Here is a 15,314-nt window from a genome sequence, read left to right on the forward strand (position 1 = left end):
AAAGCTTGCTGTGTCTTTCCAGGCAATTTTCATCAGCCAAGCACGCGTGGCTTCTTTGAGGCTTCCCCCGACCCCGTGTGGCCTGTTACTTAAGTCACCTGCCTGTGGGTAGGCCCCATGGATCTGCCCAGGGGATGCACACTCATTTCAGGCAATCGATGTTTTTTTCCTCCCCATTCATCCTGATCTAATTTCTCAGGTACCTTTTTTTTTTTCTCAACTTGGATAACTGGGAAAGTTTTAAGAAGAGGAGACATTCTTGGGCAGCATTTATAAAATGAACCTTAAATTTCATGCAGATTGAAGTAACAGGAGAGCTTTCTTATTAAGGAGAGAGATCTGGTTTTGTTGGCAGGAGAAGGATCTGGAGGGCTTCTTTCCTATCCCAGCAAAGATTCCTTGAAAGTGCAGCTTCTAGTTGATAGAGGATGGTGGGGTGAATGAGCATGCAGGCAAGGCTGCACCCTGACCCCTTGCCCTCTGACCCTTCCTTCTCTGATCCTTTTGGATCCGGGGCCTGTTTTCTCTCAGTGCATCAGATGGACGGGAGCACCTTGTCCTCTTGGAGCCCGTGCTTGGCACTCATAGGGATCACAGGGGGGCCTGGCTCCAGGCCTTACAGGCTAGCCAGGTGTCTTAGTCTGTCCAGGCTGCTGTCACAGAACACCACAGACTTGGCAGCTCAGAAACAACACACATTTATTTCTCACAGTTCTGGAAGCTTGGAAGTCCAAGATCAAGGCAGAGTCGGTGTCTTGGGGGACCCACTTCCTGGTTCATAGATGGTGCCTTCCCATTGTAACCTCACATGGCAGGAGAGGGAAAAGCTCTCTAGGGTCCCTGTTATAAGGCCACTGATCCCATTCACATGGGCTCCACCTTCATGACCTGATCACCTCCCAGAGGCCCCACCTCCTAATACCACACGGGGTGGTGGGGGTAGGACCTCAACATAGGAATTTGGTGGGGTACACCAACATTCAGACCAGAGCACCAGGGAGAGAAGCGACTGGCCATTTTGCCTTGTGTAAAACAAGGAGACAGAGGGGAAGGGGCAGCTCTTTCTAATGAGGGGTGTCACAGGAAGCTTCAGGGAGGAGCTGGCCCTCGAGTGGGGTCTTCCAGGAATGGCGCTCCAGATGTAGGAGCAGCCTGGAAGCAACAGGCCATCGTCACCTGTCTTGGTTTGGGTTTCGGCAAACTGACCCTGAGTCAAGGATTCGAGAGCAAGTAGCTCACCCGGAGGGAGATCTGGGAGCTGGGCAAGGCTGCAGCTGCTGCGCTGGAGCCTAACCTCCTTCCAGTCCAAGTCCAGGAGGAGCCCAGCTGCAGTCCTGTGCTGACCAAGGAGGGCATCCCGTGGGCATCAGTGGGCGATGCTTTTAAATGTAGTGGCTGTTGGACAGCCGAAAAAACAAGGGATTGATAAGCCACTCTGGCCAGACAGTGCAACTTTGGTCCAGACCAGAGGTTCTCAAACTTTATCAGGCATCAGACTCACCTGGAGGGGAGTGCTGGCTTCTCCCCCAGGGCTCCTGATTCGGTAGATCTGGGTGGGGCCTGACCTGTGCATTTCTAACAAGTTCTCCAGTGAAGCTGAGGTGCTTTTGGAAGCACTGGTTCAGGACGTGGGACTGTGTCTCCCTCCGACGGCTCTGGCTCTCCAGGGCTGGAGGCGAGGATGGCTTGGTGTTGCTTGCTGCGGCCTGTGATGACCATGTTCTGCTGCTTTGCTTCTCTCCTGACAGCCAGGGCCTGGAGGAGGCCGGGAAGTTTACCTGGGCATCCCTGCTCCACCTGACCACTTTGGGCCAGTGCCCATTTTCTCCTGGGCCTCTGGTACCACAGGCCCACAGGGCTCTGAAGCAGAGCTGTGACCTCTCTAGCTGTAAATAAGACTAGGTGGGGGAGTGGCCTTCAGGGTCAGCTGGAGTGTGGTGTGACAAGGGGGCTATGGACAAAGGGCCTTATAGCCAAGAAGCCTACCCAGCTGCCAGGCTCTGGCTGAGGCTCAGTGGTCTACAGAGGAGGCTGCACTTGCATTGGCCAGGGTGACCGGGAGGAGGAACCAGGACTCGTGATGGCGAAGGGGCTCTGCTCCCCTTGACTGCATTTCCTCTCACACCAAGGCCCAGAGGAGTGAGAGCTCTTTGTCCAAACTCCAGGGCCTGTGCCGGCTCTCCTGGCATCTTCCAGCACTCGTTTTGGGGCCATTTTAGTCCAGTCCAAATCTCTTAACCCCGGAATCCCATCCTGAACATAAAAATGAAAAAAAATCTTTCTTTTCTTTTCTTAAGTTTTTCTTTTTATTATTATTAATTAATTAATTAGTTTATTTATTTATTTATGGCTGTGCTGCATGGCTTGCGGGATTTCAGTTCCCGGACTAGGGATTGAACCCAGGCCACAGCAGTGAAAGTGCCGAATCCTAACCACTAGACCACCAGGGAACTCCCCTGCCTTCTTTTCAAGTGGGTTCCAGATTTGGGAAGAGGAAGGAGTGAAGTGGGAGGAGAGTGGACAGTTTTGCATTTGAGTCCCAAAGAACAACTGCACAAAGATAGAATTTGAGGCTTCTGTGGACAACTCACTTGACGTTAGTTTTGATTTTGCTTGTTCTTGAAAAGGTTTACTATAAACACAGTGACTGGTCGCGGGTGACAAGCCACACCTCTTCATCGGTCACACCTCTCCTGGGATGGTCACTTCAGTTTAGGGCACCACAGTGGTGGTGTTTTTTTTTTTTTAACTTCCAATTTTTTTAAAAGTCATGTTCCTTGAGGTATGAATTACGTACAGTAAACTTTATCCTTTTTGGTGTATAGTTTGATGAGTTTTGACGAACACATGGGTTATTTAACCACTTCTGCAATTAAGATACAGAACAAATCCTCCACCCTGAAGAATTCCCTTCTGTGACTTTGTAGTCAACCTTTCTTCCCTCCACCCCTAGCCCCTGGCAACCACGGATCTCTCTTCTGCCTCTGTAGTTTTGCCTTTTCCCAAATGTCGTGTAAATGGAATCATATGGCGTGTGGCCTTTTGAGTCTGGTTTCTTCCATTCAACATAGTGCATTCGCGAGTCCCTGTTCCCCTTGCCCTCGTGTGTACCGGTAGATTGGATGATAGTGCCTTTTTGTTGCTGAGAAGTATTCCGTTGTATGAATATATAACACTGTCGTTTATCCATTCAACAGCTGCTAAAAACAGTTGTGCGCTAGCTTTTGTGTGAACATAAATTTTCATTTCTTTTGTGTAAATACCCAGGAGTGGGATTACTGGATAGTATGGTAAGTGCATGTTTAACTTTATAAAAGACTGTCAAAGTGTTTTCTGCCGTGGCTGTATGATCTCATATTCCCACCAGCAGTGTTTGAGAATTCCAGTTTCTCTGCATCCTCGCCAGCATTTGGTGTTGTCACTTTTTTTTATTTTAGCTCTTCTGGTAGTGATAAAGGGACTTGGCAGTTGTCTTCAAATATTTGCATGTCTGTTGTTTAGAAGAAGAATTACAGTTGTACCTCTTGGCCTTTGGGTTTTTTTTTTTTTTGGCTGCGTTGGGTCTTCGTTGCTGCGCTCGGGCTTTCTCTAGTTGCAGCGAGCGGGGGCTACTTCTCATTGCAGTGTGTGGGCTTCTCATTGCGGTGGCTTCTCATTGTGGAGCATGGGCTCTAGGCACGTGGGCTTCACTAGTTGCAGCCCGCGGGCTCAGTAGTTGTGGCTTGCAGGCTCAGTACTTGTGGTGCACGGGCTTAGGTGCTCTGCAGACTGTGGGAGGTTCTGGGACCAGGGATTGAACCTGTGTCCTCTGCCTCGGCAGGCGGATTCATAACCACTGCACCAACAGGGAAGTCCCTACCTCTTGGCCTTGGGAGGGGGTAGCTAGATCTAGGGTCAGAGGGAGAAATACAGATTTTAACTCAGTGCATAGAATAATTATCTGGGGAGAGATTAGATAGGCTTTGCTGTTAAGTAGTGAGCTCCCTCACTGTGCAGGAGTTCCAACAATCTTGGTAGCTATTTAGGGGATTCTGGCAACCATTTTCTTGAAAGGACTGCATCATCTTCAAAATGTTTTTCAACCCTGAGATGCAAGTAAAAGAGAAAAACTTTATTTTTAATTGAATGGATATGGAAAGGGTTTTCTGCAACACTTGCTGTTATTTTGGAACTTCCTGGCTTAGCACATCTTGGGATTTTTCTTGAGGCTCCCTGTGGCCCTCCTCTGCCCTCTGCCCTCCTTATTGTGAAAGGACAGGGGTATCCAGGCAGCAATTTCCCTAAGTCAACCTGCTATTTGATGGATTCACAGGCCCGGATGGCCTCACTTTTTGTGTGTTTCATGTATGCTCAAGCCTTTGGGGCAGGGGAAGGGAAACAGGAGGCCACTCCCTTCGGGAGGCCACGCAGGATAGTGGAAGAGGCCCTGGGTCTGGAGGTGAAGCCGGATTTGCGTGGGTATCCGCCGGTTTCCCAGCTGTGCAGTTTTGCTAGACGTCAGTTTCTCACTCGGTGTTCACAGCACGTATCTGGGGGGGTACTGTGGGTATTAATGAAGTGAGGACCCAGGTGCGTTTAGCACAGAGCCCAGCGCGTAGGCTGTGCTCAGCAAATGACAGCGCTCACGTCCCTGTGTGTGTGATCGGCTGCCCCCAGGTCCTACCAGCTGCAGAGCCAGTGGCCTCATCCTGCTGGAGACAGACAGGAGGCGGTGGCTGTGTGTGGTGACAGGTCTGATGACCCCTTCTTCTGTCCTGCTGCTGCTTCTCTCTCCAGCCTCCGCAAAAGCCAAGGGCTACATCTTTCTGTTGCTTCATTTTTAAAATGGGGTGGAAATTCTTTATCTCCCTGGAGGCAGGTTGCTGGGCCTGGTGGTGCTTTTCAGTTCTGAAATTGAGATCTGATGTTTCTCTGATACTTACTGAACTTGACCGCAGGTCAGGTCATTCTCAAAGCATGGTCTGGTGTCCCTGAGGTCCTTTCATGGACCAAGTGAGGTCAGAACTGTTTTCATGATGATACTGAGATGTCACTTGCTTTTTGCGTTCTCGTCCTCACACAGACTCTACTGTAGAGTGGAGTTTTCTACAGGTTCCATCCACGGTGTGTGATGTTGCACAGATGTGAGACTCTGGCTGTCTTTATTAAGCCAGATGTCAAACAGCATTACGCAGATGCAAAGCCATGCCATTCTTTTCACCGTGTTTTTTGTTTCGTGGTAGAAAGTGTAGTTAATTTTTCACGAAAAATCTTAATGTGAATATGTAACGGGTTTGGTTGTTTTAAAATTAGGAAATATTTTAAAATACCTTTTTAGTTTTAACTTCTAATCTGGTAGATACTGTTAGATATATAACCCCTGTAAGCAAAAGCTCTTCGGAGTCCTCCCTCATTTTTAAGAGGGTCAAGAGACCCTAAAATCAAACCATTTGAGAACTTTTAGGTTGAGGCCTCGGGCACTGGGGTCAGGCGGAGGGCACTCCATATGCCATGCTGTCATTTACTGGCTTGGTGACCTGGACCCATTATTTAAGCTTGATCAGGTTTTGTTTCCTGATCTGTAAAATGGGAATAACAGCAGTATCTTCCTTAAGGGGATGGAATGGGATAATGTATGAAAAGCATCTCATAAACTGCCAGGCATGGAGTGAGTGCTACTCACGGTTGTCTTTGGGAGGCCGCAAGGCACAGCAGCAGAGAGCACGTGCTCCGAATCCAGGTGCCTGGGCTCTCATCCAGGGCACCGCTTGCTGTCTGTGGAAGTTTAAGTTGATTCCTTAACCTTGCTGGGCCTCAGTTTTCTCACCTGTAAAATGGAGATGATTATATTCTTACCACCTCTGGGATTGTTGGGAAGGTTAAATTAATGCCTGGGGCTTCTGTGTTGTGTGCTGTTGTGTGGTTGGTTGTGACTGTTTACATTGAAATCCTTCTTTTCCGGGTGCTTGTTGGGTCTGTTCATCCCACTGTCTTGGGTTTGTCAGTCCTCCACAGATCATGTTCCCCCGCCCCCCGGGGGCTGGTTAGATGCCGAGTTAGTTGTAGGCCTCTCCAGAAGGGGGTGTCAGGCACGTGTCCAGAGGAAGCCCCACATGTCAGACAGCCGGGTAAGTTAGTGCAAATCAGATGGCCGTCGTAGAACTAGAGCTCATAGAAGTGCCTTCATTTGCCAAAGAGGAAGACGTTACACAGCCGCACAGAGCTGTAACCAGCCTGTTTTCCAAAACTCCTGGGGGCAGGGGTGAGGATCCAGGGTCTTCGGGGAAAGGCGAGGGAAGGCTTCTCAGGCTGTGGACTAGAACCCATGGAGGGAGGGAGATGCTTGTGGGAAATGGTGATCCTGGGCCCCACCTTAAAGAACATTTTGGCCGCAGAGATGTGGCCTGAGCACAGGAATCCCGGTTGTTACGGAGGTGCTGGCTTTAAGATAACATGCATTTTGAGGGGTACTAGATTCAGTGGTTGGCGTACCAACATTGGATAACAGTGAGCTGGGAGCTCAAGTCTCCTGCCTCAGACCATGGTCTAGCTTGTCACTCACAGTGTCGAATTCTCCATCCTCCCTGCCACTCCTGGAAGATGCGAGGCCACACCTGAGTGCCTGTCTTGGGGGACACTTGATTTGCACAGGCAAATCAACCAACAATGGTCCACCGGGGGGCAGCGGTCAGGATGACACAGAGTCAGAAGACATTCGTCTTGCCTTTTACACATTACAGGGCTACTGGGAGGACAGATACTGTGTCCCTGGGGTGAGTCAGCCTCTGGATCACATCCATAAACTGGGATGACTTCTGTGGGTTACTCTGGCCCCACTGAGGCTCTCTGAGGGTTAGAGGGCTCAGGGGAACACATGGACAGAGTTAAATATAAAAGCACCATGGATTTGTCTCTTTTTCTGGAACATTTGAGTGAGGTGCATACTTCCTAGAAGCAGACTGGGATCTCCCCAGAGGTGCTGGTGGTGGCCACTGTTCCTTAGTAATAGCATAAGGCATGGGATTCCCTTCAGGACATGTCTAGTCCTAGGGACAAGTGATGAGGGCCTGGTGTGGGCTGGGCAGTCAGAGGTCCTGGGACTTAGCTGCACCCCATCACACTTACCTTGGCCGTGGGCGGCTCTCCCTGTAGCTCCTCCAAGCTGCACACCTGGGCTGGTTGAGCAGGTCCTTTAGGCAGTTGGGCAGCTTGGAAGAGGGAACTGTGTGGAGTGTCCAGCCCTGATCAGGGGAAGACGGGACACGGCCCTTGGGCCCAGCTTTGGAGCTGGCTGCCTCTGTCCTCTGCCAGCTTCTCTGGGAAGCTGTAACTGTGTCTTCCTCTTCAGGCCATGCCTTCCACCTTGCTCAGGCTGGCCTCTCCATGCCCAGGGGTGGGTGACAGCTGGTGTTAGCAGAGCAGGCAAGGATGCAAAGATCAGGGCCAAAACAGTTCCATCCTGGAGGTGCCAAAGCTAGGTTGGAGGGAGAGAGGGGGACCTCAGGGTCCTCAGCCAGGGCCAAGGTAGTGGATTCTGGAGCCAGACTGCCTGGGCTTTGGTCCCAGCTGTGCCTCTTACACTCTGACTTGGTGGTGTCATCTGGGAAAGGGGGATGTAACAGGACCCACCTGGTAGGGTGGTTGTGAGGAGCGAATGCAAGCTGAGAGCCCAGAACAGTGCCTGGCTGCTGGTGGGGGCCGTGTGAACACGAGTTCTCTTTGTCACCTTCCTCCTGCAGGCACCACCGGGAAGGCGCCATCCCCACCGCCGCTGCTCACTGACCGGCAAGTGAATGAGAAGGTGGAGAACCTCTCCATTCAGCTGCGGCTGGTGACCCGGGAGAGGAATGAGCTGCGGAAGCGCCTGGCCTTCGCCACCCACGGGACCACCTTTGACAAGAGGTGGCGACCGTGCCCCTCCCCCGCCGGCCCGATGGACAGGGTCACCACCCTGATGCCATGGCACCCCCCTGCCCCAAGGCGTACCCTTAGCTCCTGAGAGCCCTGCTGCTTGCCCGAGTGTCCTTCCCGCCACCCGCCCGTGTAGGCCTGGATGGGGGGCGCGGGGCGCGGGGCGGAGGCTTGTTATGCTTCCTCCAGATCAAAATCGGAGTCTGTGGCCTGAATCATACAACTTGGGGATTGAGAAGTGTGGGTGGGTGTGTCCATCCTATACTTGGCTCCTGGCAGCGGTGTGCTCTTGCTTTCGTGTGCGTGTGCATGTGTGGACCGGCCTCACCGCCTTTCTACTGGCCTTGCAGATGATCATTTGGTGGGTGGTCTGGGCAGCAGCTGGAGGCTCCTGGTCCCACTTTGGTGCCTCCTCCCTGGTTGGTTGGATGGCCTTGGCCTTGTCACCAGCCCTTTCCCAGGCCTCTCTGCCTTCCAGCCCTGGAGACAATATGCTTCTCTCTCTGTCCCCTGTTTGCTGCTGTGTGCAGCCCCTGCCCTAATAGAGATAGTCACCCTGTTGCCGAGCCTTTGACTGGTCTGTCCGTGGGCAAGGGCACTGCTGTCTCCTGGATACCCCAGCCTACTTAATTGTTGAGTGGATCTTTATGTGGTTTGTAAACACGTTAGTTGTTTCCTGCCACGTGTGTGTTTTAAAAAGGGTTGGTCCCACCTGGCTTTTTTGTTATTTTGAAGAAAACCTTTGACCACTTCTTTTGTTGGGACTGAAAGGTAGATACCAGGGAAGGGTTGGGGAGATGCTGGCAGGGGTCCTGAGGGGAGCAGGAGCAGGGTTGGTTTAAGCTCTTTCCTTCAAGAGCATCAGGGGTGTGTGCCTCATCCTGAGGAGGATTTTTCTGGGGTGATGTCGGGGCTCAAAGCCCGCTCCTAGAGGTCGCTTTTATGAGGATGTGTCTCTCGGACAGACAGCTCGAGGGCAGGGCAAGTGAAGACAGTGTGCGAGTGTGTGCCGTCCACATCTGCTTTCATGCCACCGAGGCAGAGTAGTGGCTGCACAGAGACTGGCCCTTTGCAGGAAAAGGTTGCTGATGCCCGCTCTAGAGCAGGGGTTCCCAGGCTTGAGCTCGCACCAGGGTCACCTGCAGGGCTTGCTAAAGCACAGATGGCTGGCCATTCCTCCCTCCCTCCTGCGTGTCTGATTTCGGAGGTTTGGGGCTGGCCTGAGAATTTGCATTTCTAACAAGTTCCCAGGTGATTACAATGCTGCAGGTCTGGGAACTCCTGCTCCTGGCCACTTTTCTCAATCTTGGCTGCACATTGGAATCCCCTGGGGAGCTGAAAAATCCCCATGTCTGAGTCCTACCCTCAGGGATGCTGATGTAATTGGTCTGGGCCTTGGTCTCTTCATTATGTACCCAAGATTGAGAATCACTGCTCTAAGGAGAGGAGGAGCTTCATCACAGGGACTGTTGGGCCCACTGTGCGTGCAGGCCTGGCGTGTGGCCTCCCGGGGGCTCCCAGAGAACAGGAGCACCTTCCCAGCTCTCCAGGCCCACGCAGGGAGTTCAGCAATCGAGGCCCTCTGTCCTGGGGATTTGGATTCTGTTGGTCTGGCTACGGCCAGGACACCTGGGCTTAGCAGGCACCGGGGGTGGGGGGGCGGAAGGGGCGGACGGTGGTGGTGGTATGCAGGAGACCAGTGTTCGGGAACCGCTGGGCTGGAGTGACCTAGGACGTGGCTTCCCAGGGAAAGACATTCTTGTCATTGTGATCCGGGGGCCGGTGTTCACTGGGCTGTTTGCCGTCTGGGCCAGGCCCTACCACAGGCTGAATCCGGACTACGAGAGGCTGAAGATCCAGTGTGTGCGGGCCATGTCAGACCTGCAGAGCCTGCAGAACCAGCACACCAACGCCCTGAAGAGGTGCGAGGAGGTGGCCAAGGAGACCGACTTCTACCAGTGAGTGGGGCCTGCCTGGCCAGGGTTCCCAGCGTCCAAGGAACCGCTGCCACTTGCCAGTCTTCATTTCTGGACCTGGAGCCTGGGGTTCTGGTCCCATCCTGCCTCTGCCACATAGCAAGCGGTGGGCCTTAAGCACGTGGGTTTGTGGCTTTGGGCCTCAGTTTTCCATACCATCCATTGCCAGCTTCAGAAGCACGGTTGGTAGGAAAGTGGTCGAATGTGCGAGACAGTAGGCCAGGCAGATCACTGTGGACCTCTGGGTCCCTGCTGGGGCTCTGCTGCCACAGGAGAGGCAGATGAGGCATCTTCCCCTTTGGTCTCCTAGTGCCCCTCTGAGGGCATTTGCCTGCCCACCTGCTGACATTTGCCCAGGCTTCAGCACTTGGAGGTGCCAGATCCATACCAGGTAGGGGCTTATCTCCCTTTCTTGGCCACATGTGGCCATTGTGGTGTCAGGCTCTTAAAAAAATAGTTTGGGTCTTTCTGGCATCTGGCTGACACCAGGCTTTGGCCTGCCTCTGCATGCTGCTGACCTGTCTGGTGTGTTGGGGGTATTAGGACCTGGAGGGGGTGGTGGCACCTTGGGTGGGAGTTGGAGGCTGGGTGGGCTCACTGTGTCATGTGGGATTTCAGCACGCTCCACAGCCGGCTCCTGAGCGACCAGACCCAGCTGAAGGATGATGTGGACATGCTGAGGCGGGAGAACGGACAGCTGCTCCGGGAACGTAACCTGCTCCAGCAGTCGTGGGAGGACATGAAGCGGCTCCACGAGGAGGACCAGAAGGAGATCGGTGACCTCCGGGCCCAGCAGCAGCAGGTAGAACCGGGCTGGGCGGCGGACCCAGGTCAGGCATTCACCCACTCACCATCCATTTACCAACCCCCCGCCCGCTCCCCCCAACACACCTACCATCTCATCTACCCACCTACCCACCCACCTACCTACCTACCTACCGTCTACCCGCCTACCACCCACCATCCACATAGTCATCTACCCACCTACCACCCACCATCCGTTCATGCATCTGTCCCCTTATCCACCTACTCATCTGCCACCCATCCATTCCCCCACCCACGGTCCGTCTACCTGCTGACCTACACACACCCATCTTATCCACCCACCCGTGTGTCCACGTGATTACTTAGCAAGTATTTTTGGTGTCAGCCTTCTGTGAGGCATCGGGCCATCTGTGAGCAAACACTCAACCCTTGTTTTCCTGGACTCTACAATCCACGGGGGGATACAAATGTTGATCAGATAACCACACACATTCTGTATCGTTATGAATATCACAAGGGCTACCAAGGAGGAGGTTCTGTGCGGTATGTGTGCTGTGTCACAGGAATTCGACGTAGTCTGGGAGCTTTGGGCATCTATAGCTTCTTTCCTTTGTATGGATTGTGTGAGATTACAGGTGGAAAGAAACTTGCAAATATTAAAATCCTGTGCAAATACAAGCTAGTAACAGTTACCATCGTTATTTTGGGGTGAGAGTATGTCCTGCTGCCCTTGCTGCTCTCTGCGTTCGAAGTTAGTTGCTTCACTTTGCTCAACTCTTGTTTCACATTGACAGCAGTGCGTGAGGAGCAGGCCGGTCAGAACGCCGCTTCCTGTGAAAGATGTAGGCCAGTGCCTCTCCTCTCGTAGCTTATGGTCTGGAGCTTCCTGGGCTGCCCAGGGACGTGGCAGGGACTGATGATGCTCTGTGTCCATAGATGGTTGGACGTTTGGGGTTGGAAGACAGTCCCAGGCAGAGGCAGGGTGTCCTCCTAGCATTGCAGCATAGGTCCGGTTAAGCAGAGCCCCTTCCCCATCAGAAACATTTATGGTTCCCCAGTTAAAGCAGGACCGTTGGGGCTTGACTGACACAAAGCCAGTATATAACAATCTGAACTCACCTGGTAATTTAGCATGATGTTGCCTTCGTTGCTTTTGTTTTCATTTACAGTTAAAATTTTTTTAATTGTGAGATTATTGCAAACTTACAGAAGAGTTGCAAATACAGTACAAAGAATTTTTCTCCTGTATCATTCAAGAATAAGTTGCCAACCTGATGCCCCGTCACCCCTGAACATGTAAATGTGTACTTCTTGCAAACAGGGATATTCTCCTGTATAACAGTGACACATCAGGAATTAACGTTGATATTTACTACTGTCTAATCGTCAGACCCCGGTCAAGTTTTGCCAGTTGGTCTCAATAATGTCTTTAGTAGGAAAAGGATCCCATTCAGAATAACGCACTGCATTTAGTTGTCCTGTCTCTTTGGTCTCCTTCAGTCTGGAACAGTTCCTCAGGCTTTGACCTTCATGACCTTGATGTTTTGGAAGATTACAAGCTAGTTATTTTTTATTATTTTAATTTTTTAAATTTTTATTTATTTATTTATTTATTTATTTATGGCTGTGTTGGGTCTTCGTTTCTGTGCGAGGGCTTTCTCCAGTTGCAGCAAGCGGGGGCCACTCTTCATCGCGGTGCGCGGGCCTCTCACTATCGCGGCCTCTCCTGTTGGGGAGCACAGGCTCCAGAGGCGCAGGCTCAGTAATTGTGGCTCACGGGCCCAGCTGCTCTGCGGCATGTGGGATCTTCCCAGACCAGGGCTCGAACCCGTGTCCCCTGCATTGGCAGGCAGATTCTCAACCACTGCGCCACCAGGGAAGCCCCCACAAGCTAGTTATTTTCTAGGTTGTCCCTCAACCTGCATTTGTTGGATCCCCATGGTTGGGTGAGTTTTTGCATCTTAGGCAGGAATGTCACAGAAGTGATGCTGCCTTTTTCTCATTGCATCCTGTTGATTGAGACTTGGCTGGAAACGACTTATTACTAATGCTGTTCACTTTGATCATTTGACTCAGGTGGTGTCTCTAGGCTTCTTCTCCACTGTAGTGATACTTGTTTTCCCTTTATACACCCCCATACATACACACACACACTCTCACGGTTTCCTGTTTTACTCAGTGGGTTGTATACCACTGTGGCCACGGGGAGCCCCCTTCAAGCTTGCTTGTCTGTCTTTTTGACATGTCCCCTCATTCTTTGAGCACTTTCTTGATTTCTGGCACAAGAAGATGTTCCAGGTTCATTTTCTAATTTCCCTGCCCTAGTCCTGGAAATCAAACATTCCTCCTACGAGTCCTCATTCCTTTTAGTGGAAAATGGTATTTAGAAGCATGATCTGAGTGCTGGGTGTACTTGATGTACTCATTGCTCCTGGGGTGTAATGGCTCCAGGCCCTCTCAGTGGACAGAAGAAGGAATATCTGAGTACACCGCCGCACCCCCCCCCAGCCCCCCGCCACCACACACACTCACTCATACCTATTTCCATGTGTCTCTCTCCCTCTTCCTAATATATTTATACCTTCAATATGTAATATGTATATTGGACATTTCCAGTTCCAGTCCAGTACTACAATATAACAGGGTTCATTCTTGTTTTCTTCCTTTCCATTTTTGTAACTCCATTTCCTAGTAGTGAGAAACCTGGTTCTGATTATTCTTAATCTCTTTACTTGGTCGGTCTCCCGGGAGTACCTGCCTGCCTTCCCCTCTGCCGCCGCCGTCCCCCCTTCTGACCCATTGTGGGACCCCCATGCGCCTCTGCAGGGCCCCTCCTCATCCCACGCAGGCTCCGATGGCCACTCTGGGGCACCCCTTGCCCAATGGAGCCTCCTGCCCTACTCTGCCTTACCAGATGGCTGTAAGGTTAAATAGTTCAAAAAGGGGAAGGGCAGTGCTATCTTCATGTTTTTATACTATTTTTTAAATTGCAAAATTAATATGCATTTTGTGAAGATGGTGGAGTAGAAGGACGTGCTCTCACTCCCTCTTGTGAGAACACCAGAATCACAACTAACTGCTGAACAGTCATCGACAGAAGGACACTGGAACTCACCAAAAAAGATACCCCACATCCAAAGACAAAGGAGAAGCCACAGTGAGACGGTAGGAGGGGCCCAGTCACAATAAAATCAGATCCCGTAACTGCTGGGTGGGTGACTCACAAACTGGAGAACACTTGTAGCACAGAAGTCCACCCACTGGAGTGAAGGTTCTGAGCCCCACGTCAGGCTTCCGAACCTGGGGGTCCAGCAATGGGAGGAGGAATTCCTAGAGAATCAGACTTTGAAGGCTTGCGGGATTTGATTGCAGGAGTTTGACAGGACTGGGGGAAACAGAGACTCCACTCTCAGAGGGCACACACAAAGTAGTGTGCGCATCGGGACCCAGGGGAAGGAGCAGTGACCCCAGGGGAGACTGAACCAGACCTACCTGCTAGTGTTGGAGGGTCTCCTGCAGAGGCAGGGGGAGTGGCTCTGTCTCACTGTGAGGACAAGGACACTGGCAGCAGAACTTCTGGGACGTTCTCCTTGGCCTGAGCCCTCCCAGAGTCCGCCATTAGCCCCACCAAAGAGCCCAGGTAGGCGCCAGTGTTGGGTCGCCTCAGGCCAAACAACCAACAGGGAGGGAACCCAGCCCCACCCATCAGCAGTCAAGTGGATTAAAGTTTTACTGAGCTCTGTCCACCAGAGCCATACCCAGCTCTGCCCACCACCAGTCCCTCCCATCAGGAAACTTGTACAAGCCTCTTAGATAGCCTCATCCACCAGAGGGCAGACAGCAGAAGCAAGAGGAGCTACAATCCTGCAGCCTGTGGAACAAAAACCACATTCACAGGGAGATAGACAAGCTGAAAAGGCAGAGAGCTATGTACCAGATGAAGGAACACGATAAAACTCCAGAAAAACAACTGAATGAAGTGGATGGAGATAAGCATCCTTCCAGAAAAAGAATTCAGAATAATGATAGTGAAGTTGATCCAGGACCTCAGAAAAAGAATGGAGGCAAAGATCGAGAAGATGCAAGAAATGTTTAACAAAGACCTAGAAGAATTAAAGAACAAACAAACAGAGATGAACAATACAATAACTGAAATGAAAACTACACTAGAAGGAATCAATAGCAGAATAACTGAGGCAGAAGAACGGATAAGTGACCTGGAAGACAGAATGGTGGAATTCACTGCTGTGGAAGAGAATAAAGAAAAAAGAATGTAAAGAAATGAAGACAGCCTAAGAGACCTCTGGGACAACATTAAACGTACCAACATTCGCATTATAGGGATCCCAGCAGGAGAAGAGAGAGAGAAAGGACCCGAGAAAATATTTGAAGAGATTATAGTCGAAAACTTCCCTAACATGGGAAAGGAAATAGCCACCCAAGGCCAGGAAGCGCAGAGAGTCCCATACAGGATAAACCCAAGGAGAAACACGCCAAGACACATAGTAATCAAATTGGCAAAAATTAAAGACAAAGAAAAATTATTGAAAGCAGCAAGGCAGAAACGACAAATAACATACAAGGGAACTCCTATAAGGTTAACAGCTGATTTCTCAGCAGAAACTCTACAAGCCAGAAGGGAGTGGCATGATATACTTAAAGTGATGAAAGGGAAGAACCTAC

The 15,314-nt window shown here is 51.3% G+C and overlaps 1 protein-coding gene across 2 annotated transcripts in view; it reads left to right on the forward strand.

Moving 5' to 3' along the window:
- The window catches only part of DLG5 (discs large MAGUK scaffold protein 5), a 123,371-nt gene that overhangs the window by 51,462 nt on the left and 56,595 nt on the right, over positions 1-15,314 (forward strand). The window contains exons 3-5 of one of the 2 annotated variants that reach the window (XM_059899410.1): positions 7,719-7,881; positions 9,705-9,848; positions 10,485-10,668. In XM_059899410.1, coding sequence (XP_059755393.1) covers positions 7,719-7,881; positions 9,705-9,848; positions 10,485-10,668 — 491 coding nt within the window. The other variant, XM_059899411.1, reaches the window with a different exon arrangement.

The sequence above is a fragment of the Balaenoptera ricei genome, chromosome 16 (assembly GCF_028023285.1).
Source record: "Balaenoptera ricei isolate mBalRic1 chromosome 16, mBalRic1.hap2, whole genome shotgun sequence".
NCBI lineage: Eukaryota > Metazoa > Chordata > Mammalia > Artiodactyla > Balaenopteridae > Balaenoptera > Balaenoptera ricei.